At 41.4% G+C, this 27,604-nt stretch overlaps 1 protein-coding gene across 1 annotated transcript in view; it reads left to right on the top strand.

Moving 5' to 3' along the window:
- Positions 1 to 27,604, top strand: part of LOC116035249 (eukaryotic translation initiation factor 3 subunit H) — a 65,381-nt gene that overhangs the window by 13,579 nt on the left and 24,198 nt on the right. Inside the window, exon 3 of the mRNA XM_031278241.2 lies at positions 25,498 to 25,665. Within this exon, the coding sequence (XP_031134101.2) occupies positions 25,498 to 25,665 (168 nt within the window). The remainder of the gene's footprint in view (positions 1 to 25,497; positions 25,666 to 27,604) is intronic.

Genomic DNA, 27,604 nt, shown 5'->3' with positions numbered 1-27,604 from the left:
TTATTTATCAGCACGGAGTACCTGAGTTCACATACCACATGGCCCTGAAAATACAGTATTAGTTGGAACCATTCTATGTAAAAATGTGTGGAAATTTTGTAGTTGGTTGGCTAGTTAGTTCATTTGACCGTCTCCTTGACGGGTAAGCTGAAAATATAATTTCCGTCTAACTAATTCATTAAAAAAGCAATACAATTGCAAACAGAAGCAACTGGTCCTTGTAGTGAATTCTACCAGAAATTGTCCTTTTAAAATACAGCACAAATGTGGCAAAGAAAGATTTCCTCCAACCCCCAAACCAAATGTTTGACAGGAGGCAATATAGTGCCAACTTGTGTGTTAGTTCACAAGATACATTTTTGAGAGATACGTTCTTAGCCCATTATGGTGCCACAAACCTTAAAGACAAGGGATGCCCCCCGAAACCCGATTCTAAATGGGAACTGGTTCTAAATGAGTAAAAACCGGAGTATTTTTAAGGTCCAGAGTTATCGGTTCTTCTATCGGTACTCGAGAAATTAGGGAGTGGGATTTCCATAGAGGGAAACAAGATTATAGAGAAATTAAAGGCACTTTTTTTCTTTCTCTCTCTCTCTCTCTCTCTCTCTCTCTCTCTCTCTCTCTCTCTCTCTCTCTCTCTCTCTCTCGTTGCCTGTCTTTGTGCGAGGGGCGGAGGTGTTCTAACACATACTTCGAGACTCGCACCTTTTATTGTCTTTACAAGTACTTTACAGAACAATCACGTGTTTATTAAGTTAGTGTCTACCTTCCACTCCAAGCACTCCTGCAGTTAATCTCCATTCGGGCTGTTGGAACGAATACAGAAAGTCGAAAATACAGTAATTCTGAAATGCTGAAATCACTATTCAAATGTGACTTTTTTATAAATATGTTGGCTAAGGTTAGCTAATCTCCCTCTTCTTGCCTTGGCCTACCGCATGTGTCACTCATGTCACATCTTATGAACATTAAGTTAGCGGGAGTGAGAAACACAAGGCATTGTGACGTCTAGCTAAGCATTGTACATAACGTTGGTACAGGTGGGAGTGAGGGGCTGCGGCTGGAAATTAGAAGGGTGGGAAATAGTTTTAACATGACTTTAAAATCGACATCCACCGAGCCAAAGTGCTTATGTTAACATTAGTTAGCTAGCTCATTCTTGATTCCTAACTGCGTCACGAGTTATAGGAGCTTAGCTGGGAGCTTCATTGAGACAGCTTAAGTTTATGTTAGCTGCCCTACAGCTGTCAGAGTTAGCTTCGACTTCATACATTACCTTCTAATAGCTGTATTCTCAGTAACGTGACAATCTACAAGAAACAGGTTGCTTATAAATCATTAAAATAGTAGTGACAGCACCGTTTGGCTTAGCTAGTTATTAACGCCGTTAGTATCAGAGCTAACGCTATTGTTACTTATCTAGCTAGTTTATGACAAATCGCTTCGGCTGTGCTTTCTAACATGATGTCATTGTGCTAACCGAGCACCGTTAGCCTTTACAACAGAGCCGCTTCACTACACTTGTTAGATAATGTTTCATTACAGAGTTCTGTTGATTTGTGTTTGTCGCTGTTGTGTGTGCTCATAGTGTGAAATTAATGTAAACAAAGTTGCGTGCAATGCGCCATGACGTAGGTCCCCTTCAAGGCCAGGCTGATGTTAGAAGTCTCTCTAGTGGACAGAATGTGTAACAACAATCATGTGCTTATAGTCAGTCTCTCCAGAAAAACGTGATTATGCGATCGCATAAATCAATGCATAATCAGCCAAAGTCCGCATATTTATGCGGGGGCCGCATTTTTTCAAATACGCTGCACTTTCACCACATAAATTACCGATTTCCGCGCAAAATATGCGGGGCTTGCATGATTTCATAATCCCCGCATTTTCGTTGCAAAAAAGTCACATATATCTTGGCAGAAAGTTGAAAAATGTTGCGTTTACTTCACACAAGAGCAGCCATTTTCCCCTGTTGCCATGGGAACATTATGAAGTGACGTTATGAAGTGACGTTATGAAGTGACGTAATTACGCGACGTGAACATCATTGAAAAGCTGCAAACCCCGCAATGAAGCCATGATGAAACTGCAGTTTTTGCAAGTTCCCGCAATTTTTGCAAGTTTCTGCAATTTTTGCAAGTTCCCGCAATTTCATCGCATAAAATTGCATGAATATCCCGCATTTTTTAAGAAAACGTGTCGCATAATTAAGGCTTTTTGCCTGCAACAATCACAAAAAAACTCCGTATTTTTCTGGAAGGACTGTATAGTGGCTTTGACAATGCATAAGCCTGAGTAGTGTAGTACATATTAATAACAGGCTGCATTTGAGCATTAAATATTTGAATATTATTCGAATATTAAAAAAAATAAATGAAATTTGAATGGTATTCTAGAGGAAGATTGACAGCTCTAATCTCCATGCCTTCTCTTTTCTGACGATGTCCTATTAAAAAGGATTTGTGGTGTCTATTATGTTTTTCCACCTCCAAGATGAATCTCTCTTGTTGTCCGTGGTGTTGTAGAGGAGATATAAACGATATTACTGGTTGTATTTATGTAAATTGACTGGATGCTCTTGCTGTTTGACTTCCTGCCCGGCTGTCCGAACGCCCCGCGGCTCGCGTGAAAATAGAGCTGGCGCGTATCTTTCGTGGAGCGGAGAGCTGCGCCGTAACGTGGGCTGTGGAATATCAAACATTGACTTGAATGGCAGAGGAGCGCAACGCAGACGCGCCCAGTAAAGAATATGGGTAAAGATTTGGCTTAGTTTGCCACGTATCTTAAAATTTGGCAAATTCTTGTAAACTTAGCTGCTGGCTGAGACAAACCAGCCCCTCCCCTCTCTACCAGCGGTACCTGTCATTCATTCTTTCTCAACTTCATTCAGCATTTTGATGTCAAGATTATTACTTCTTTTATTGACATTTTAGATTTGTTTCTAGTGAGAAATTGAGTTGTATAATGACTTTGCTGTTGTGAACTTTGCTGTTGCTACTTTAGAAACCACATTTTATTATTTAAAATATAAATACATTCTAATCCTGTTCTGAATATTTTCTTTAAAAAATTAGTTAGGCTATTTAGTAATGAAAAAGAACTGATACGAGTATTGATAAAGAACTGAACCGATTGGGAGTATCAATAAGAGTAGAATCGATAAAATCCTAGCGATACCCATCCCTAATAAAGACATAACGGACTATCAGGACAGGAGCCAGGGTACTATCAAATCAACGACTCACTGGATGTCTGTGTGCACATAAGATGTCCCCAGGCACGACGTTAAGGACAATGCCGACTTTTAACTAAGCTAACTAGGTGCTGAGTGTCCTACACTGTCAGCGCCAGGGTTGATGTGTGAGGGCAGTGGTGCAGGGATGGAATGGCTCCGTTGTTTGGGTTACAGGTGGGTAGTGCAAACGTGCACAGGATTTGATTGGGTCTTTATCCGCACACCTATGTATTTCTTTTCCCCTCCCACCTCCCGTCAGCTTTCATATCAAAGGATGCCATGTCCTCCGACCTCAGCCATTCCCCTATCAAGCCTTGCTGTTACCCACTCCTTGTTAGCAGAACAAAATCCGCCACAAGCCAGACTGAAGGATGGGAAGGTGAGCAGATGTGGGAAACAGGGAGGAAAGGGAAAATATCCTGCTTTAATAGGCTTCCACTGCTAACGAGCAACTGTCAAAAATGGGTAGCTGCAGGTCGTTAGTGTCAGTGCTCATTCTGCGAGTGTGTGTCATGACTTTTTGTGTTGTTGACTTTTGATGCGATGGATTTTCCATCTGTCATTCCCTTTTAAGTTAACAAGGGCTTCGGTGAGCAGCTGGGAAAATTTACAGAACTACAACAGGATTCCTCTCAACCGGGCTTTTCATTCAGTTGCAAAAAGCGACAGGCTTCAGGTTAATCTGTCACTATGACACCAAAGTGTTGGGAGTCATTCATGTTGTGTGTGCTGTTTGTCGATGAAATGATGTTGAATCGAGGAACAATGCAGCACAAAGTAGACAACTCTGACTACAGAATGCTCCTGGTTGGCCTCACAAAGTGTGTTTTATATAAAGGAGTTTAAGCTACACTCACAATCTTATCTACTAAACAACGGCTATGGAAATAGAATTACTTCGAGAAGTAAAATTATCACGCAGAAACATGAAAAATGGATTTTATGTCTGTACATTTGGTCATTTTGTACTACAGTCTGAATTGTCAACCAATGCACACAACTGACAACCAGTCTCTCTCTCTCTCTCTATCTCTCTCTCGTCTTCCCTGTTACAACTAATTGCCCGTGTTCTGTGCTGATGTCGGGGCAGAAGATAGAACAACAGTGTTTACTTTAAGTATGAATTTGGACTCTGAAACAATCATGTGAACTTACTCTTGGAGCATTAATATTTTACGAAAGATCCATAGCCAAACTGTTATAAATGATGGGAGGCAACAAGTGTGTAACTACCCTATATTCAGATGTTGGGATGCACATTTAGATAAATTGGTCGATCAATTTGAACTTGTATTGGCTAAAAACCACATGCCTCCAAAATAATGTCAATCAAGTATCAAAAACTGAGGAGGACACGCTGTTGGATGCTGTCCTCCTCTCCTACTCTTTCTTCAATGCCTAACAAATCTATCTCTTTCTCTCCCAGTGACCCTGTCTTTCTGCTTGAGCAGCACTGGTTGAAGCCTGAAAATATTGTAAACAAATTAATAACATAACTAATTATACTGGTCGGACTGTTCAGCTCTGTTTCAGGGCCCTGACACACCAACCGGACGGGCCGACCGTCGGCAGAAAAGCCAGTCGGACTGATCACTCGAGTCCCGAGGTCCAAAAAATGCCTCAGAACACACTGAGGCGACGCGTACGCTCTGCGCGTGCGCAAAACGTAATACGTCTCCATAGCAGCAGGCAGCGCTGCTCTGTATTGTTTCCATTAACAGTCTGATTATTTACCAGAAAATGAAAACCGGCAGCTGATTGGACGAACACGTCACGTGGTTCTTTTTTCTCCGGAAATTCACAGCCAGACTGTCATGGCGGCTTGTTCAGAATACGATCTCATATTGTACTAAAATAGTTCACCGAAACGTGTTTCTGAAAACATTTTAAGTGAGAAATAGGCCGTGCAGTTGCTGAATCTGTCTTCATTTCAGATTGAAAAAAGGTCCGTTTAAAAGATTTTCGTCAGATTTTGAGAGGCTCATCCGCTCGCCATTTCCGGGTGAGTCCCGACTGCCCTGTCTCCAACTGAACATGTCGGGTCGGCCCAAATGAAGGCCGACGGCTCCTCGGACGGCCGACGGCACGGGACACACTGAACAGACTCGAGTCACGGACCTCGCCAGACGGCCCGACGCCCGATTATCGGGCTGGTGTGTCTTCTCTCTCAGACTGATACAGGCTGGTCCTCATCCTCACCATGTGCCTTTTTCATTTGCGGAAAATACTGTTCAATACTCATCTGGATTGAAGCAGCAGACATTCAGTGTAAGAGTAAAAAAATGACATAACATTATTTATAATAAGTATTATATAATAATAATTATTTGATTCACAGCTGCTACATATAGTGTTTTGACCTCGACAACCCAACTGCATTTTACCGCAAACTTGCGAGTAGTTAACTTTCTAAAGCAGGCCAATCGCTTGTTTGCTAAGAGTCGGGTCGGGACTCCAACATTAACACACTGACAACATTGTATTCAGAATATTAAATCTTTTTTATAGGACTTTTTAATGTGTGATTGTGTAAAGGTGAACTTGTGAATTTCGCCAGCCGTCTTTCTCTCGTTTTGATGGAGACAGACGCTGTGCACGGAGGTGTGTGTGTGTGTGTGTGTGTGTGTGTGTGTGAGCGTGTGTGTGTGTGTGTGAGCGTGAGCGACAGAGACGGAGGAGAGCAGGGAAAGGAAATGCAGCTGAACGAATACGCTGCATGTTTTAAATAGCGTTAAAAAAAAAAGTATAACGAAATGCTATATGTGGCGGCTGGTGTTGATTGTATGGCGCACCACCACAAATTAGTCTGTGTGGGAAACACTGATACCGATTATTTAATGGCCGTGGGTAAAAACGGATTGCGTGCTTTATTCACAGAATTTGAAAAAAGTATTTTTTTTTTTACACAATTTATATTCCCAATTCATTCTTTCTTTACTGTACTGTAACTCGCCAGAATGACACAGGGTTCAACTTACGTTGGGCCATATACAATCAGCCAGTTGCCCGAAAAACATTTAATTCTAACAATTTTGCTTCACGAGCAACCTAGCTAGGTCTGCTCTTCTGTCCGAGACTTCTCTCTACTCTGCCCGTGTCTCTCAGCACGCTCCACGGAGACAGACACAGGCAGGCTTGCTAACTTCATACATGAAATGGCAGTCAGTATAAACAACATACGAGTTAAAACGCGAAAGAACATTCATTGTGTCTTGACGAAAACATACCACTGGGTTGAGAATTGTGCCTGTGACTGTATGTGTAGCGAGTGTGTGCGAGGGAGAGAAAGACGAGAGAGAATTGTTGGCGATCAGAGCACAGTAGAAAACTTGCGTTCCATGGCGCACGGCTGACTTGTGCTGCTCGCTGCTCTTATTCATCTCATCCATACTGCCTAAATAAAATGTATCGCTTTGCGCAGTTCCTCCAGTCCAGAAAAAGCGCCATGGGTAGTTGTTGTGTAGGTGGAACCGATGAGCAGAACTGCAATAATTTTTTTCTTTGCATTTTGGAATCTTTTCTAATTTGGAACGGGGTTTCGGTTCCCAACCCTACTAGACAGATGTGATTTCTTGCAAATAAAATAGCTTTCAATAATTGCCCTAAAATAGGAGGAGTCAAAATAGGGGCCAGTAGGCTATGGAAGTAGTTGCTCACACTTGCGATGTTGTCACTAGTGCTGGGTCCACAGCTCCTGTAAGTAATGTTTCAATCATCACTTCATTATTCTGCACCATGCTACCTTTCCTTCTGAAAGGGAATGGCCTGAAGTAGGTATGTGATTGGGGAAATTGGGAATTGCAGGAGAGTGGAGGGACACACACACACACACACGCACGCACACACGCACACACACACACACACACACACACACACACACACACACACACACACACGCATGCACACACACTCGTGCACATTCACACTGTTACACCACACACTCTTGTACACCCTAGAGGCACAGGAGGATATTGGTAGAAAATGTTTTTGACAGTTGTACCAGTTTTTGATGAATGTCTCACAGAATGTGGTCTGAATCTGTGTTTTTGTATCAATGTAGCCCTATCTCTAACTATTGTATTGACTTTCTGATACATATCAGTTAATTGCTACACCCCTAGATAAAGCTTGAGATTTGGGTGCAGAAAGACTCGGCAGAGCAACACGCACTGTCTTTACCTCCAATCAGGCACCCTGGACACATTTAAGTTACAAGGTCTGCATGTGTGGATATATCAGTCTCTGTGCTGTGTGTTTGCCTGAACCAGTGTTGTGCGTGTGTTTACCTGAATCATCTTACACTGACTCATTACCTGGCTAGAGGCCCCTCGGATAAGAATTACTCCTCCAGTTGATCTCTAAAGGAAAGACGGACAGTATTGGCAGTTAGGTGATTGTGTGTGTGTGTGTGTGTGTGTGTGTGTGTGTGTGTGTGTGTGTGTGTGTGTGTGTGTGTGTGTGTGTGTGTGTGTGTGTGTGTGTGTGTGCGCGCGCTATGCTGCCTTTTCATCAACAGGTGCCAGTGTGGAGCTGTCCTTGCAGGACAGTCAGTCAGTGGCAGCAAATGTGACCAATATGAGTGAGAAAAAGATAGAGAAAGAGAGTAATCGAGCACGCACAGCAGAATCTGCCTCAGATAAAACCTTGGCTGAACCCCAACCCTCCTATTTCCCATGTCCTTGCATACTTTGTCCTTGTATCATTCACATAATGTATGGAGGGAGATGAGTAGAAATGCAGTTAGTTATTCTCTAGGCATTTTGTGCACCATGGCACGCAAGCAGCATGTTAATAATGTGCTCTGGCCCTCGTCTTTTGTTGTGAAATGAGCGATAATGCAAAGTAGAGGTATCGTGCCACAGAGAGATTATTAGGGACAGTGGCATATTAGAAATTTGCATCAGACCTGGCAACGTAGTAATTGTGACCCTCCCCCCTCCTGACACATGCACTACAAAAAACAATCTTAGGGCAATGCTAGTATTCCATTGAGAATCAGCACCTAACTTTGCAGCTCTCAGCTCATTGTTTTAGTGTGCAGGTCCCTATGGTTGACTCCCTATGTCTCTTACCAACCTGTACAGTCTATCAACACATAGTGCACATTTATTGAAAATGTCACTGCACTTCAAGTTTTGACAGCGTCTGGGCGTTTATATTTTCTGGTTTAATTTTTGCAAGTTTAATTTTTGCAAGTAAGTATTTTTCATTGGAGGTGGACAAGGACTACTTACGGAAAGTAGTACAAAAAAGGTAATTAGGACAACTAGGGGATATATCATGACACTAGAAGCAGTTTCTTTATTTTAATTTAACTGTTTAAACTACTTCTAATCCCACTATATGGTAACTGTTCTATGCATTCATGTGATTTATTTTGGTCAGATCCGACTTAAAAATTGTTGAACACTAAAGAAAACTCACCAAATCGTTAACGTCAGTTGACTAAACAGCTGATAACGTGTGGTGCGTTGCAATTCACAGGCGTATCGAGCATGACTGGGTTGCCTGTTTGACTCGTGAGGAGGGATTATATCAAACTAACCGTTGCTCAGTACCACTTTTTGGTAAGTCCGGTTGATATTCAACCAATGTCACTAGTAGTCAGCAGCAGCAGCAGCAGGAGGAGGTATCCTGAAGTTGGAACAAAATTAGCCTGCTCTTTCTCTCCCTTCACCCTCCACTACTTCCCTCCTTCCTCTTCGCCCTCTTTTTCCCTCCCTTTTTTTCTGGAACTCAATGCAGGTAAGAGAGCTACCTCCACCCTTCTCTTCGACCATTTCCCTTCTTCCCTCTCTGCAATCACTGACTCTGCTTCCTTCCTTCCTTCAGTACATTTCTTCTTTTATCTTGCTCTTACTTTGTTCTGAGTCACATTGTCTGCATCTACGCCATGTCCCCTCCGACTCCTCCGTCCTTCCCTGCCACAACCGTAGGAGGATTATTAAAGCAACATACTGATGGAGAGAGAAACGATGTAGGCACCCAACCAATGTTGAGGTTATTATTTTCTGTTATTATATATTATATGTATGTTGGTGTACATATGTGTGTGGTTTTTTTTTCCCCCTCTTTAAAGTATTTAGTTTTAACTGCACAGCACTTCCTTTTTTCCTTTTGGCTATGCTGCTGCCCCATGCCAAGCTGCCCACGCTCTGCCCAACACAGGTGGTAGGGGCTGCCAGGCCCCCTGTCTCGGCTCAAATCATGCTTCACATTGGCTCAGAAAATGCGAACAGTTGTCACACTAGTGAAACAAACAAGTTTTAAAGGAGCTTGTTTTGCGATGTGTCCAGATTTCAGTAATTAGATGTGTTTTTGTGGGTAGGCCCCTTGGACAGCACATAGAGGTCTTTTCTTGGCCAAGGAGCGTTTCATTTGAACATTTGACATGTCGACGACAACATATAACAAGGCTGTAGCTATCCCAGTCCTAACAAGACACTTAATTAAAAAGGGCACAGAAAGTTACTCTTGGTGTATAAACAGCCTGTGGTTATTAACGAGGTTGATTTTGCTGATTGGCACCCTCTTTTCAGTTGGTCATTTGTTGTTTATGTCACTCCTGCTACCACTGTTCAAATTACTCGGCAAACCAATTAGCAACACAACTTCAGATTTAATTGAATATGATTGTGACTGTGAAATAGAGACAATCCGGCTTCTGAGACTAAAGCACTGAATGGAGGTAAACAACTTGAGCAAGTCCTTTAGATTCTTAAAAAGGATTAACTGTCATAAACGTAATTGTGTATTATTAGGTAGGGACACAGAATATGTTAATAATATGTCAGTAATATTTGCTATCATTTAGGCATTTAGTTGTGTGGTTGTGGGGGTGGGTGGGTGGGTGGGTGTGTGTGGGCTTGTTTAGCTATATTCGTGGGGTCCAAAAACCAGGAGTCCAGTATGCTTGTGGGGTCACAACAGCTTTGTGGGGCCAAAATGCTGGACCCCACAAGTTTAAATGGCTATTTGAGGGTTAAGACTTGGTTGTAGGATTAGGGATAGAATTAGGTTATGGTTAGGGTAAGGGTAAAGGTTAGGCATTTAGTTGTGATGGTTAGGGTAAGGGGCTAGGGAATGCATTATGTCAATGACGGGTCCCCACAAAGATAGTGCCACAAACCTGTGCGTGTGAGACTCCATTTAAAGGCTGTGACATCTCCCGGACTCTCCGGTTAGTTTCCATGAAACTATGGTGGGACAGATAGTATTTTTAACATTTATATCACCATTCAGATTTTGGTGACCTCACGTCAGTCCTAGCAAAGCGCCACCCAACTTTAACCTGAGCAGACGCCTAATCAAACAGAATAAGTGAAGAAATGTGGTATATCCATCCAATGGTCCTTGACTCCTACACTGAATATTCTCCTCCTCAATGATTAGTCTCCTTGCCTTCCCTTTTATCCTTTCTTTCCTTCATCATTTATAAGCTAGCTAGCTACCATGCTCTTTTTGCTGTTAAAGAAACCAAATTTGAAATGGAATTAAAGCCAGTCTGAACTACACTTGTCCAAGACTTAACTTGTGCCCATGTTCCAGCAGTTTTGTTGCATGGATTGTTCAAAGATGCTCATCAGTGTATGTTGGGAATGAGAGCTAACATATTGCCTGTTGTATTGTTTGTTTCATGTTTATACAAAGTGTGTTTGCTGTTGATAATTTGCTAATACTGAATCAAAATGAAAGGTTTTTTTTTTTTTTAGAAGCTGGTTGGAGCACCAACATCAAAAGGCTTGATTAATGCAAATCTGTATGGGAGAGGGTTTTTTTTGTTTTATTTTTAACCCCTGAGTGACTTAACAGAATTTCTCTGTCGATGCTTGAAGTGACCACAAAAAAGTAAACGGTGCAGGTAGAGACTTGAAATGTCTCGTGTATATGAATGTTTTCCTACTGGTTTGCTAGAACGTTTTGCTAAAAATGATTATGATGGTTGTTGGCTACAGAGAGAACATGCTGAAAAAGTGTCCACTGGAGGGAATGTTTTTCAAAACAATTAAAAAAAAAAAAATCTTAATCTTCTTAAACCAAGGAGGTGAAAACACAAACAGAACTAATTAAGGCCAATTACATAAGCATTTTTCTCTAGTAGGGTCTTCAAGGTTAGTCCTTGGTTTTTGGAACTTGAATTGTAGTCTGTGCCAGACATTTTCACGGTGGGTTAATTGAAGTCAGGGGGATTTAAAACGCCTCTGCCATGATCTCTCTGCTTCTCACTGTAAATACACTATTCAGTATGCATTATGGCATGTGTGTGTATTTTATAAAAAGTTGTCCCTCTCCCATTCTGATAAGGTCTTCCTTGGGGTTAGCCCTTCAATAGATCACTCTACCTGCCCCAAATTGGAAATTGATTTCTTCCGTTTTTCCTCAGTGAGGCTAATTAGAAATCACTTGGCAGGCCACCTTTAGGGGAAATATATAAACATTAAAAAAATCATGTTTACTGTTATGCATTAGGAATATGGGGGGCACTTTGCCTTCTCCCAAGCTCTTAAAGATTCCCATTCATTGTCTTTTGCTCCTTGCCCCCAGTTTCTTACATTTTCTATCTCCATCTCTATCTCTCTATATGAGCTCTCTCTCTCACTGATCTGAGATCTGTTAGTAGCGAGCTGGGGCTGTATCTGCTTTGGAATGCTTACCCGGCGTAATAAATCAAGAGTGTGGGTCCCCCGGGTGCCGTCGCCATCGCCATCAGTTCCACTGTTTTATTCATCCGCTCCTTGTCTCATCACAATTCTGCCCCACATTACATTTTATGTGTGTGTGGGGTGGGGGGTGGGTCAAAATGCATTGCTACAGACTGCTGCAGGTGGGCTGTAGGGGGAGGGTTAAAGGTAAGAAAGAGTGAAGGATGTGACAAGGATGAGAGAATTGAAGAAAAGGGCTGAGGATGGCAAGAGAGCGGGGAAAGGAGGTTTAGGGATTGGGAGATGGTAAAGATAGGAAGTTATGAGGGAAAATTAGAGCAGCCAAGCAAATGATTGAGAGTTAGGGCAGGGGAGAAGAGACACAGAAAAAGATGGGACAGCAAAAGTAAACCGCTGTGAGAGAGATGCTGGGGCAAAGAAACACTCTGCAAAAGATGATGCAACATGTTAAGGAAGAAAAAAAAATGGCAATAGTTGGGATGAGCAGCAGTGAAAAGAGAGAAAGTCAAAAGCCATTTCATGACTTGTGATCAAAATAGATTACCACAAGTTCAATTATTGTTTCTGAATGTTGCATTGTTTTTATTTTATTTGTCTATCATTCAAAGACCGTAGATCATTTGTTTCAATTGTAGCATACAGAGTTGTGGCAAGAAGCACTTCCAAACTATAAAATAAATAAAGAAATTATAGTAAAACACATTCGTTATTTTGAAATAGACAAACCCCATCAAACTGGCAGAGGCCATGCAGATGCTGCCTCTGGAACACCAGAGAAGCAGAGGAGCTGCCCGAGAAAAAGACTGCGGTCAAGCTAGCCGTCTTTGACATGTCTATGGTCAAACCAGCTGTCGCATTGAAACGGCCCAGGATACACGTGACTATGTCCGCTTTTCAAAATAAGGTACATGCGAAATACATATATGGAAATTAGATTAATTGGATTATATTGTTACATGTAACCTGTGTTATACTAATGATTCAAAAGTGTTGTGCCCATTCAAGCATTGGAAGTGCTCCAACTGACAGTCAGCTAACACTGCCTATACAGAAAATGCATGCACGTCGTCCAGAAGCCTGAATGTCTGAAATACTTGATCTCCTCCCGTTTCGCTACTCTGTTGGGCTGTGGTAATCACTGATGGTCCTATGTTTACTCATGCAAGTCTGACGCTTGTGGAGCTTTTTTACACAGGTGAGGCCACATGGGATATGGATGAGACAAATGATGTGGGTGGTGATGCAATTAATTGCCCATAGATACTGAAGCCTGTATGGGAGAGGCTAACCAGCCTTCACTTGTGAATACATGCATTAAGTGCAGTTGCAGCACATGTTTGGAGACAAGGGAAAATGTATGACGTTTAAGGAAAAGAAAACGATTCAAAATCAAGGCCATTTTTAAAAAATATGTTTGGCATCTGTCTCAATAACGTACCAATGTTTTTGAGTAGTTTGCGAAAGAACATCGGCACATTTGTAAACTCCTTTTGCCGTCCTTTATGCATGTCCCATCTCCACCAATTACTAGTTTGAATGTAATAGCTGCATTTAGGAAATGTAAAATTGGCAGACTGAATATGGTAGCTTATAGAGTTTCAAGGGACTGGAGCAGTATTGTATCCTCCATACTATACATGCACACTCTGCACTTCCTACCTCTTGCTAGCATGCATGCTGTTAAACGAGTATTGACAAAGAGATCAAGTACAATTCTTTTGACTTTTTCTCCCATTCAAAAAGATAAACGAGGACATGTGCACATGTGAGTGAGCAAACAATCAAACACACACAATTTCCCCTTCCACATCATCTCCCTGTTCCCACTATAAAAACAAAGCCCTTTGACAAGCGACGCTGTCAAATGTGCATATGGTGAACTCATCACACAAAGCAACTGCTTCACGTTGCTCTCTCTCTCTCTCTCTCTCTCTCTCTCTCTCTCTCTCTCTCTCTCTCTCTCTCTCTCTCTCTCTCTCTCTCTCTCTCTCTCTCTCTCTCTCTCTCTCTCGTGTGCATCACCGGGTGCCTGTTTGCGGCCTAGTGTGTGTGTTTGTATGTGCATGTAAGGCAGGCAGCTCTCCGCAGGGCTTGCTTAACTAAGATTAATTGCACCTAATCCACTGTGCCAGGTGGAACATGGACCACGTTGGGTGCACCCACACAAACACACACAGACACAGTCACAAATAGGCACACACATCCCATTATAGCCTTGCTGCTGAAAATTAGCCTCGTACCTCTCCTGACACCCCGGACCAGACCACAACTCGATAGCACCATTTACTTCTCGACAACTCGCACATTTATCACTGTTCCCTTTTTCCGACAGACGAACGTGCGGACGGACAAAATGCAATGACAGAAGGACAAGCTATCTGCTTTCTCACATCAGCACCAGCTGACCTTGACAGACTGTTTGTCCTCTATTCTCTTTAGAGGAGGAGAGAATGTGCTTAAACTTAATGTCTTTGACAGTAGTATCCCCGATTTAGTGTGTCTGTAGGAACATTGAGGCACAGCAGAGTTTTACTGAATAAGTGCAAACGAGGGCAGCAATATGTCTACTGAGCAGGGAAGGTAGTAAGGTGATATTAATAATTGGCTACAGAAATTAACAATTAGTTTTTTTTTTTTTTCCTCTATAGTGAAGTATCCTCAAATGAAAACCTGCATATTACCATGCTGATATGTTGATTGGCCTAACAGGTTGCATTTGTCCTGGTCAGTGCCATTAAAGTTTTGCTGGTTTAGAAACAACCTAAGTGACATGTTTTGACAGTAAAACCCTAGCTAAACATTTTCTCCTTCAAGCTCAACATTTATTTTTAAACTACTAGTAGTATATTATTAGAACCATTTTATAATAATATAGGCAAGGTCATCATTTTCTCCTCTCCACATACTGAACCTTTGAGATCAAGGAGTCATGTCATAGGTCAGCTTTTCCTTGTGCCATCTTTCTCACACACACACACACACAGTTGTGTGCTCCACTTAGTGTGCTCACTTAGCAAATTGCATTCACAGATGAAAGAGGCTGTTGCCTTCCTTGCACCTCTTAAACTTGCACCTTTCTTCCTCTGCATCTCCTCCCTTGACTTCTCTCTATTTCTGTCTCTCATGTATGTCGTAATGCTGTTGAGTGGTATGTTATAATGTGTGTTATAATGCAGATACTGTATCTACATCACTGCTACCCAGCCTTTTACCCTCATGTACCCTCTCAGTCCTGTGAGATGAACTTAAGTACCCCTTCATCAGCACCACTCATCTGTTTGTTTCAAGTGCATTCATTTGCCTCTGATAATGGGTGGTTCTGCTGTCTGGTGTTAATTTTACTTACATTTTCTTTAGGGGAAGGGGGTTTTACTGATTCTAACTTTTTAATCATGGCTTCGTTTTATTATTAGCTGCAGTAAGTGGTGCCCGTAAGCCATCAAGGTGCTCTATACCTGCTTAAGGACAGCTGCTTAGTCAGCCGTGTGTGTGTGGGGGGGGGGGGGGTTGGGGGTGGGTGGGTCTGGTCTGCCTGTGGTGGGTTTTTTTTTTTTTGTTTTTTTTTGAGAGAAAGATTGAGTGCAAATATTATATATCATTCTCCACCACACTTCCTGAAATCATCTTTCCATCCATCCATTTCACCCCTCTATCTCCAAATCAGATTTTTACTTTGATTACCTCGCCCGCCCAACCACCTGCCCCCTGGATCCTATCCCTTCTCACCTTCTCCAGTCTATTGCTCCTGACCTTCTTTTCCTCACCCATCTCATAAACATCTCCTTGACAACTGGCTGTTTCCCCGACGCCCTCAAAGAGGCAAGAGTGACCCCACTACTCAAAAAACCAAGACTCCACTCGCTGAGGTAAATAACTACAGACCCGTCTCAAACGTGCCATTTATAATCAACTCTTTACTTATCTCCACCAGAACAACCTTCTTGACCCCTACCAGTCGAGGCTGGCCACTCAACAGTAGGGGTGTCACGATTCTCCAAATCCTCGATTCGATTACATTTTCGATTCTAAGGTCGTGGTTTGATTTCATTCTCGATTTTTAAATTATTTTTTTAAAGCACAGGTTGCTATGCCGTTTTTAGACTAGACTTTTATGCAATATAATATCTAACCTTTGTTCGTAAGGACTGAAATTCAACCGTGCGGGTTTTGTTGGGATAAAGCTATAAGCAGAAGGAATATCCGCTAGCTGCTAGGCTAATGTGCAATGGTAAACACACAGAATATGGTACACGAACATAGCAGAGCTTGCAAACTGTGGCTTTTTTGTCGACAACGCAACATAACTCGCTGGAAATCCAAAATACTTCCACACTTTCACACACTTCAGTGAAAGAGGAGGGGCTCAAGTTCTGTCGATGGGTCTCCAGCATCTACAGTTGCCATGCTATCTTTTGACTGGCTCTAGCTAAGTTACAGGAGGTTGACTGACTCGCAGCACTTTCTGCTTGACAAGCCGACCGGACGTGACGTGGGGGCGTGGCAGTATCAACGATTCCATTTTTTTATTCGAAATTCAAGATTGTGACTTAATTTCGGTTGATTTCGATTTAAAATCGAAATCGTGACACCCTTACTCAACAGAAACTGCTCTCCTTGCTGTCACTGAGCAGCTTCACATCGCTAGAACAACCTCTCTCTCTTCCGTAGACCCTTATTTCGACACTCCAGGATCTGGGTGTCTCAGGCTCTGTGCTCTCTTTGCTCACATCTTACCTGGCAGACTATATATATATATATATATATATATATATATTCTTGTAGCTGCATTTCCATATGGCTCTTTGTAGTTTTGCTTATTTAAAGCTAATGTACTTGCACTTACTACTTGTTGTCTGGCGTTTGCATCTTCAAGGTTGAAAGCACTTAATTGGAAGTCGCTTTGGATAAATGCATGAACTAAATGACATGTAATGTAAAATGAAAGAAACCTATGCAAGGCTTATGTAGGCAGCACTTCTTAGCTTTCTCAATGTGGATACGTGCAATACTATGCATTTTGAAAATGTCAAATTTAGTATCAGCTGTACACTTTTTTTCTTTTTTTTTCTTTTTTTTAACGTGTCACCTCAAGGGTGCCAGGTACAGACATGGCTGTGCTTTTGATGATGTCGGATCGCAAGTGTCCTTGAGAATAACTTAATGTCATTTTTTTTCCTTTCCCATCATTATGGAGACATTGTTTTTCACTTTCTAGCTTGATGATATCTCAGTCAATGAGGATGGAGATTTCCCCTCAGAAACAAATTAGACTACCCAAAAATGCACAGGGTCTTCAGGAGTTGAGGACTCTACAGTTCACCAGTGATATGTAATGTGATGAACGGACTCAGACTAGCAGAAAAGTGCATTAATATTATTAGCCATTCTCCACTCCTGTTCAGGGACTCCAGAGGAGTAGCAAGGTTAAAGGAGGCTGGGTAAACAGTAAAGCAGCGGTGGAACAACAAGACAGAACAGGCAGCTAGTCTCAAGGCCTTCAAACATGGAGATTCACTTTGTTCTCCAAAGTAGACAAGAGCAGACATAGTGTTTAGTTTAGTTGTATGAGGGGTAAAGTCAAGCCAGGTGTGTTTTATAGAATGCTTAACAGGATTGTCACAGAGGCTTTGAAAGAAAACTGAGGATCCAAAATAAACGCAGAGATGGTAAGAACTAGTGTTGTCACGACACTGGAATTTCTAACTTTGACATAATACCTTGAAAAATATAGATTTTTGATACCACAGGCATAATATATGGGCTTGCTTGTATCTTTTGCCTTTCTTTGTTCATTTGCCTCTAATGCACAGAAGCTCTGCACTCGCCATCTTTAAAATGAAAAATGAAACTCACAAGTTATTGTATTTAACCAGAGCTACTGAGACACATGACGAGAAGGCGGCGCCCGGGCCACACCGCCTACATCTACCTGTGCATGATGGCTATGTCGCTGAACTGCTGCGGCACGCACATGTGGTGTCAATACAGTCGCCGTTGGTGTCTTTAAATTGTAATGCACCTAAACATTTGTTTTGTTTTTCTCTTAGCTCTGAAGTATTTATGAAATGCCAAGATGCGCATGCTTTGCTGTCACCACTGAACACCACTGGCAAAATATGAGGAATTATCATTTAGAGCAGCCAGCAATGGTCAGCAGTCCTATCAATCATCCAAAATGGCCGTTTTGTGTTTTTTTTTCGGTGTCGACTTTGAGAGGATATTGATGGATCAACACAAAGCAAAAAAATTATTTTATATGTGCAAGGTAAGAAAGCAAACCCATCTCTTGACTTTCACCATGCTAAACACCACTGCTACTCTTTAGAGTGCAGTTTAATCACAGCTGTATATTTCTGTTCTAAAACCAAGCTTGGAAGAGTTTTTTTCCCCTCATTTTCTGTTAAACTGTCCCTGATCAGTGGTCCATCTTAAGCTCACCATTCTACTTTATTGCCACTAAGTGAGAGAGAATTTCAACAAAATGTAATCAGGTTATTTTTGATAGAGGTCTAATTGGGCCGTCTAACCTCATTTTAGGCTATTCAAAATGTGTATTCACCAAACTGATGCAGTAGAGGAGGGTAAATGGAATATAACTCACCAAGTTTCAGACCTTTGACATCATTTTATTTTATTATTCATCTGCTCGACTTGACATTAGTGGATATAAGTGTGTGTGTGTGTGTGTGTGTGTGTGTGTGTGTGTGTGTGTGTGTGTGTGAGATTAGAATGTGTTGTGACACACAGAGACACATACACACATCTTGCTGCCTGCGCTGGATGTTGTGGCCTGCAGCAGCATGCAAGGTCTGATGCAGTTCACCTCTTGTGTCATTGAGTATTAGAGTATAGACTATCTGTCTGGTTCATTGCAGAGACAGACACTCACACACAGTCACACACTACTAGTGCCTTGTTGATTATGACCCTTAACATTACTGCCCAAGGTGAGGAGTTTAGCTCCCAGCTGATAAATACCTCCACTCTACTATACAAGCATATACGTACACACTCACTTTAGATATACAGCTGGCAGTACATGGCATCCTAAGGCTTCACACATCTCACACTTTCTCTTTCCACACATTTAAGCACACAGACACACCTGCTCGCAAACACATTTCCTGCTCTCCCACATTTTGCACTTTCGCTCAGAATCATGTCCTTTTTTCCTTCATTTTCTCTTTGTCATGGTTTCACCCATACTCTTTTAAATACACATTCATTTTGTCTCCGTCTGACAGCCCCTTTCTTCTCTGACCCACACACACACACACACACACACACACACACACACACACACACACATATATACACACAATCAAGCAGTACTAAGGGAATGGACAGACTCATTCCCTGTCTGGCCTCAGGACCCAGATTGATTGATAGGAGAGGCGGCAGGGCAGCAGAAAGGAGTGAGGAATAGCAAATGGTGGCGCATGCTCCCGCCTCCGTGCCTTGATGATATTGTTAAATTGGCTATTCTCTGGCTTATGTTGTCGTTAATGTCCACAGAATGTTACCGGCTGTCTTAGTAATGCGACAATGGGGAGCAAGAAGTCCAGTTTTTGGTTTTGTTTTTGAACATAGAATACAGAGGGCTTCTAAACTAGCTTGCCATGCTGGGACCTACACTTTTTCAGGATATTTGAGCCTCACCCTGGAAAGGACATTGACAGGATCTAGATATCAAAGGTATTGTCGTAATTTTAACACGCTCCTCACAGGCTTGTTTCCCTTGGCAGCTGCTAACATAGTTGAAGAGAGGGAGAGAGAAGGAAAAGCACAGATATCAAGCTGATTTGCTTGTAGTGCAGATCAACGTCCATCTTTGTATTAAAAAATATTTCATCAATAAAAAAATATCAAACATTTGATGGTTACAGCTTCACGAGTCCTAATATGTACGTTTTCTCTTTGCTATTATTATTATTATTTTTTTTTTTTTAAGAGATTGTTGTCTTTAAAAACATTTGAAAAGATTTAGGTTGTTTTGTTAAACTATAATCTATTCTAGTTTGTTTGATTATTAACTGATTTTTACACCTAACTTTTTTTACAACACAGATTGCGAAAGTTCTCCAGACCTCCAGAGGCTTTAGTACTTCACTATATTGTGGAGTATAGACACACACACACACACACACACACACACACACACACACACACACACACATACTTAGGTTAGATGGTCACAGAGATTGTTTTGCTATCTTTTTCGCAGCTTTAGTTCTTGGTTTTTGAACAAATAAGGTAGTGATCCTGCGGCATTTACAAGGCTGATCTGTAGTGGATGAGCTGGCTGGCCTGCCACTGGCCTGTAGTCTCACTCAGCCATCAGGAACTCAGTTTAGCTATCAGGCTGCATGTCAGTTGGTTGTCTGCATGTGTCTTCCATTTCTTTCTGACCTGGGTACAGCGTGTAGTAGTTTGTTTGTATGTCTGCCTGTCTGCTTGAGTCTGGTGGAAGCTGAGTGTCATCCGGATGGGTAGAATACAAGTTAGTTTCCTTCTGTTATTTTCATAAATGTTGTGGTGCTATAGACTTGAAATTATAAATTATTTACAAATCTGTACAATGTTTACATGTTTTAGTTACTTTTTTGTCGACTGAATACTGTTTTTTGTATTAATATGTGGCACTTTTATTTTTCATTAGCATCAGTTTGCAATGGTATTGGTGTTATAAATATGTATTTTAGAATTTTAAAAAGTATAGAAACATCAAGAAAAAAACATTTTCTTCCTCCAAAGGGGGGAATGGCAGAAAAACTGCATTAGTCTAACCATTTGGCTCCATTATCTGTTTCCCTAACGAATTTAAAAAATGATTTGTGAAGAGCTACATTTTGCTTTTCCTGCAGAATGATCTCTTATTTCGGCTAACAATTTCTATCTCTCTGTGTGAAGGTTCTTGGTCACCTGGTAGTTCTCGGCTGCTCAGTTGACCTACCAGTTTAGGGAAAAACACTATGCAGTCCCATGTTCTTTGAAATTCTCAGCCCATGAGAATTGATTTTATAAACTCTCCTAGATGCATGCTTTTTTACAGTTTACTCTTTGAATTCATAAATTGTCGGAATGAACCAAAACACAGCTTTTTATTTTAGATTAGTTAAAAGTTAAGTAGTTAACTCTGAAGTCTTTCTGAAATCATTGTAGATTAGTTGGCAGGGGACACTGTCACGTGTGCAGTGGTTGGTTTAATTTCAGTAACACATGCTCAGTTGTTGCATTCATTTTTTTGACATGGTGTCAAAAAACCTCAGTATTGCATCTTTACTCTGAGGTTCCTCACCCTCTTAACTATTTAGGTAATTATTAATTAACCCACCATTGGAATGTATTGATTATTTGGCAATTACACTTAGAGGCCGACCGATATATCGGCGAGCCGGTATTAGGCATTTTCCAAGCCATCGGTATCTGCATTTATAATGGGTGATAAATGAATATTTAAAAAATAAAATAAAAACAGACGAAACACCCTTCAACCATGTTATGAGTGTTGGCATTGCATAGTTTGTCCACCAGAGGGCACTCTACAACGTCCCTGTTGGCAACACTCGTGTTTAACCCTTTAAGTTTCATATCTTAAGTTTGTATTTTTATACATTTTATTTATCAGAACTTTAATATATTTTGATATTTATCTGTTCTGTTTTTAAACTGCATTATCATATTATTTTAGTGAGGACTCATAAATAACTACAAATAACTAATGTTAGGGAAATCTGTTTGTTTTATTACGTGTTTCTGGATTTTTTTTTTTTTTATATATATATCGGATTTTTAAATCGCCAAATATTTGTATCGATATCGGCCTTAAAAATCCTTTATCGGTCGGGCTCTAATTACACTTCCATTTTATCACTAGTCCTAGCATACATCCAGTCAAGAAATAAAATGCCTCTTCAACATCTCCACATTTTACATATTTCAGAACGGCATGATTTCAGAGTGCAGCCACGAGGACCAACATCATATTTACAATACATGTATTGACATCTTTGCTCAAATGGCAAAGTGCGTGTAAATACCACACAGGCATCTAAAGGTGTGGACACACAGAGCCGACGGCCAAACGTCGGCAGAAAAGGCAGTTGGGCTGATCAGTCTCCCCAAATTGGTCAACAAAGTGCCTATGAACACACCAAAGCGACGAGATGTAATACGTCTCTATAACAGCAGGCGGCGCTAATCTGTATTGTCGCCCAAAAATGAAAACCGGCAGCTGATTGGACGAACACGTCACATGGGTCTGTTTTCTCCAGAAATTCAAAGACAGACTGTCATGGCGGCTTGTTCAGAATACGATCTCATATTGTACTAAAATAGTTCACCGAAACGTGTTTCTGAAAACATTTTAAGCGAGAAATAGGCCATGCAGTTGCTGAATCTGTCTTCATTTCAGATCAACAAAGGTCAGTTTAAAAGATTTTCGTCAGATTTTGAGAGACTCTAGTCACGCTCATTCCGCTCCCCGTTTCCGGGTTAGCACTCTACCAATCAGATGGTTCATTTGAGTCCGACTGCCGGCAGTTGTCAAATCGGCCAAAATGAAGGACGACGGCCCCTCGAACGGACGACGGCACGGAACACACCGAACAGACTCGAGTCACTGACCTCGCCAGACTGTCCAACAGCCGATAATCGGCTCTGTGTGTCCACACATTTAAACACTAAAAAATAACAATGACCAGAATTCCCATGCATCATTAATGAGTAAATACAATAAATTAAAATACAGACTGAATATATACAATATAATTATTTTTTCCAATAACATAATGTAAACGGGAGTTAGCTGTAACACGTCTATTCTATCTATCTACTAGATTGACATAGAGTTAAGGAGAGTTGCACAGCTAAGTTTCAATGCAGGCAAACTCCCCTGCGCAGATCTTTTTTGTTAGTAATAGGTGATTAGTCTAAAAGTAAAATCATAACCTTTTTATAAAACAGAGTGATTTGGCATATAAAGAGCCAAGAACATCATCAAGGACAATACTCATCCTGGCCACCAGCTGTTTCAATTGTTACCCTCTGGTAGGCGTTATAGGTCTATACAATCCAGCACCACCAGATTTAAAAATAGCTTCTTCCCAAATGCAATAGTTTCCCTAAACAAATGTAGTTAGACAAACCCAGTCACTCACTGTCACCTCCTGCACTTCGATACTTGCACTTATCTGATCATTGCTCTTACTGTTTTTATTCTGTTTTATATGTCCTGTAAGGATTATTTATTGTGTGCACCCAGGGAGTAGCGCTCCTAATTTCGCTGTATTGTAAAGTACAATGACAATAAAAGGCATTCAACTAAAGATATTATACATATATTAAGGTTATAAAGAACTGGGAAGGGAGTTAGCGATTGGGTAAAACATGAGAGATAGCTGATTGGTTTTCCTGCCTTTGTTGTCAGTCCTCCAGCCTTGAGCTTTCACTTCAGAGACAGATCACTTTGTGCACAATTTCCCTGCTAATGATAGGGTATTGGGGCAAGTATACACATTAGTGCCGCTTGAGAGGTAAGTACCCATACTGATCGGCATAGGAGTGCAGAGACAGATACAGTAGTTAGGTGGCAGGCTGCTTTCCCTCTTCGCTGAGCTCTGTGTTTCTTGGAGTCTTTATTTATTTATTTCACCTTTTTATTTTTACAGGCAAGTCATTAAGAACAGGTTCTTATTTACAATGACGGCCTGAAAAGTGGCATAGCCACTTAGGGAAAGGGAAGAGGGCTAGATAATAAATACATTAGAAATACGTACAGTCTGCTGCTAGCCTGCCCCTAGGCAGAGCCACTCTCCAGCAGACGACAGTAACTCTGCCCGTCACAAACACTCTCTCCCTTCCTCATGCTCTCTCTTTTGCTTCTTCTCTTAAGTGTCTTACCCACTCCATGTTTTAATTCTCACCTACTTCTCATTTGACACTGTAGACTCAGAATTACAAAGAATATGCTCGCACCTAGCTAATTTTTGTCTATGAAATATACTATACTCACATTTCTCCAGTGGGTTTGCTACTACGCACAAGAATCACAGCTAAGAAACACACAAACACACACACACACAGCGCCAGACGCCACCTGACACCTCCTCCCCCCACAGTTTGTCACAGTTGCCACACGGTCTGCAATCTCTCTCTTCCCCCACATATTCGCCATCTTTCTCAATTCCTCTCCTTCCTTCCCATCTCCTCCCCTCTGTATTATCCCATCCATCTACTCTGCTTTCTTTTGTCTGACTGACCATGTCACTCACTAAATAAAAAGGCTAGATTAAAAGGCTAGATTGGTGCATCCCTGCAGGACGGGTTGTGAATAGGGCCTTGTTGCCTGTCTGTCCCCAATCCTGTGTTCCAACCAGATGTTCAGTGTTGTATTGTCAGGAAGAAGAGGCACCTCGTGCAGGAGTTGAATGTGTAATTGTGGGCAGACCAGTGCCAATTGGTTTCTGTGTGGAGGACAGCAGAGGCAGTGGAACAAGTGACAGTAAGCGAGAAGTGTGGGTGTTTGTGGGAGGTTGGTTAACGACTGGATAAGTTAATGCAAATAAACCAGAAAGTATTGCGTGCATGACTGCTCTCTTTATGAGTGCTACATGGACTCTGAAAGGTCAAATCTCTCGAAGTGACCAACTGAAATGTTTAAATATTTGGACTGAACATACTCCCTGCTTTACATAACGTAAAAATAAATATACCAGGGGTCGAATTTCAGGACAGAAATTTTACCTTTGTAATAATGTGACATTACATTTTTACTCACTCACTCACTGACTCACTCCCTTTTCCTTCATTCTCTGCTCCCCCTTATGCCATTCTCTTCTCCCCTCCCCCCACTACCCTTCATATTTCCATCGTCTTTGCTCTTTTTCTTTTCATCTGCTTTCCACCATCCCTCTTTTCCACCTCTCCAGTTTGTTCTTGTTAACAGCCCTAGCAGTAGAAGGATGTGCTCTACAGGCTGGGGTCTAGGGGGCCACAGCTGCCCAATAACATCCTGATTTATCAACCTCCTCCAGCTAGCCTGCATGGAGATGCTGTTTTGCTCGCTTGCTTTGGTTGTTACTTACATCCGGCGAGGCAGGTTGTTTGTATTTCTGGCTGCGCGTCCTAAGGATGTGTCTGGTGTAATGAAATGGCTCTCCTCGTAATGTATCTAGCCTTCTCTCCAGTAGCTGAAGCCTGTCTGTGTATCTATCTATCTATCCGTTTTTTTCTCTACCAGGAGATATTTACTGACTTAAGGAATGAAAAGGGTGGCTGGTGGTCCCGGTTGATGTTTGTTTTAGAAATCTCCACCACAACCACTTGATAACAGAAGATGAAGCCTTTGCTTTTCTCTGTTTTCAGTGCATTGTTTTTCTTTCTCACTGTATGTCTCATCTTCTTCTCCCTCCCTCTGTTCGTACACCATGTCCAGTTACAGATGGAGACTAGCTCTGCACAGATCCAACAAAAAAAAAATCCCCAAACTGATTTCAGTTAAATTAATTTTGAATTAAATGTTTTCTCTTTCTCCCTTTCTCTGTTCCATTCCTCTGACTTTCCCCCTCTCTCCAATTCTACCTCTCTCTCCGCCTCTAGTCCAGTACCAGATGGAGATGATGCGTTCTCTGCGTCACGTCAACATTGACCATCTGCATGTGGGCTGGTACCAGTCCACCTACTATGGCTCCTTTGTCAGCCGAGCGCTGCTCGACTCCCAGTTCAGCTACCAGCACGCCATCGAAGAGTCCGTTGTACTCATCTATGGTAAGTAGACCCGTACAGAAGACTTGGGAATGACTATGTGGATGAATTTCTTATCACTCACCATTGTCCACAATATCATATTAAAATCAACACAAGACAAAATGTCCATATGTGGAGCCTATCACGTAATGTGGTTTGGCCATGGCGAAGCATTAGAACATAGAAGTTCGTTGAAGTAATTATCAAATACACTACAAATAATTGGAATAAACTATATGTAACTTTTAAATGTTCCTGAAACTGTAATTTTTTATCTGACGATCATATATGACCTGTAACAGCAAACGAGACTAACAGTGAAAAGAACGCTAGTTTTATATAGTTTATATAGAAGTCACAGAACGATTTCAGATGGAGACAATTACGGGATTGTAAATTATTCAAAATCGTCCCGGAATTGGCCCTCAGGTATGTAATATATCTATTTCCATTATACAATAACTTTAGATTGCGTGATGTGGTTGTGTGTCAGCATACACTAAATGACGTCCCCCTTCCATTTAGCACTCGGTTTTATTTCTTTTCAGTCCATGTTTGTGTTGACCTATTTTCTTTTCCCTTGTCCCCCTGTACTTGTACTGTGTGTAAAGCATCCTCGGGTTTAATGAAATGCGCTATATTAATCGAAGTTATTATTACATTGGTTGCTAACGTTACAACAAACTCTTAATGCTTTGACTCGTGACACAGTGACCGGTTTAGCTCAAGTTACATCCAAAGTAGGCTATGTTACCGTATGCAACACTTGAAATGCAACGATGCATCTGTAATTTATTATCTTATTATAAATGAATGATTTTCTGTCTGAGCCAAACATTCATCGAAACTATATGACCTCCTCGTAACGCTCACAACGGTAATACAGTGGGCAATACAGCACCGTAAAGAAAAGAGCTTTACAACAGCAGGTGTGGTAAACACTACCGCTTTTGTCCAAAGTGGCCGCTAGAATCAACACAAACTGAAAGTTACATATAACCACTTTAAAGTGCCCATATTATGAAAAAATCACTTTTTCTGGGATTTGGGGTGTTATGTTGTGTCTCTGGTGCTTCCACACACATACAAACTTTGAAAAAAATCCATCCATGCTGTTTAGAGTGAGATACGGTTTCTGAATGTGTCCTGCCTTCAGTCTCTGGGTGAGCTGTTCAAAATCAGCACGGCTTGTGACGTCACAAGCCGAAACGAGCAGGCTAACCGCAACCATTAGCTCGTAGCGTTAGCATGCTAACGCTATGGCTAACGCTAGCATGCTAACGCTAGCATGCTACCTCGTTCTCAATAGCAAAGCACTGCTACAACACACACAAGTTCACCATAATCTACAAAAGAACTACTTACATGTGCGCCCTCATTTAGAAGTCTCCCAGCTAATCCTGCCTTGTAACTGACCAAAGTTGTAGAAACAGCCTCTCTTTTACTGTCTATGGAGCTAGCTAGCTGACATGATCTACATCTGAGCTACTGGGCATGTGCAGTGCAATCAAAGATAGTACAGAAGAAGAAGAAGAAAAGAGGTCTCACTCTGTAGCTAAAACAGAGACCAGCTGAAAAGAGGATCTGCAGCAGTGAGAGAGAGCACTGCAGTACGACACAAATATGGTGTTTTTTGAAAATTAAACCATGTAAACCTATTCTGGTACAACCTTAAAATACAATTATGAACCTGAAAATGAGCATAATATGGCTGCTTTAAATTATTGAAGTAGTTGGTTTTAATGGCGAAAAATATTCTAGCCTCACCTTTGGACCAGTGGTCACTTATAATTTAAACTTGAGTGGCTTTAAATAAACAAGATGGGTTCGACCATCAGTCAGTACAGGTAATGGTCAGGTGGACTAGTCTAATTCTTTTCCAGTTTATTGACATCACTACCAGGGCATGTTATATTGACTAAGTTGTAAAAGAACAAAAGACCTGTGTGACAGGTGAACA

The sequence above is a fragment of the Sander lucioperca genome, chromosome 10 (assembly GCF_008315115.2).
Source record: "Sander lucioperca isolate FBNREF2018 chromosome 10, SLUC_FBN_1.2, whole genome shotgun sequence".
NCBI lineage: Eukaryota > Metazoa > Chordata > Actinopteri > Perciformes > Percidae > Sander > Sander lucioperca.
The sequence above is the reverse complement of the archived record's forward strand: the minus strand, read 5'-3'. Positions and strand labels throughout refer to the sequence as shown.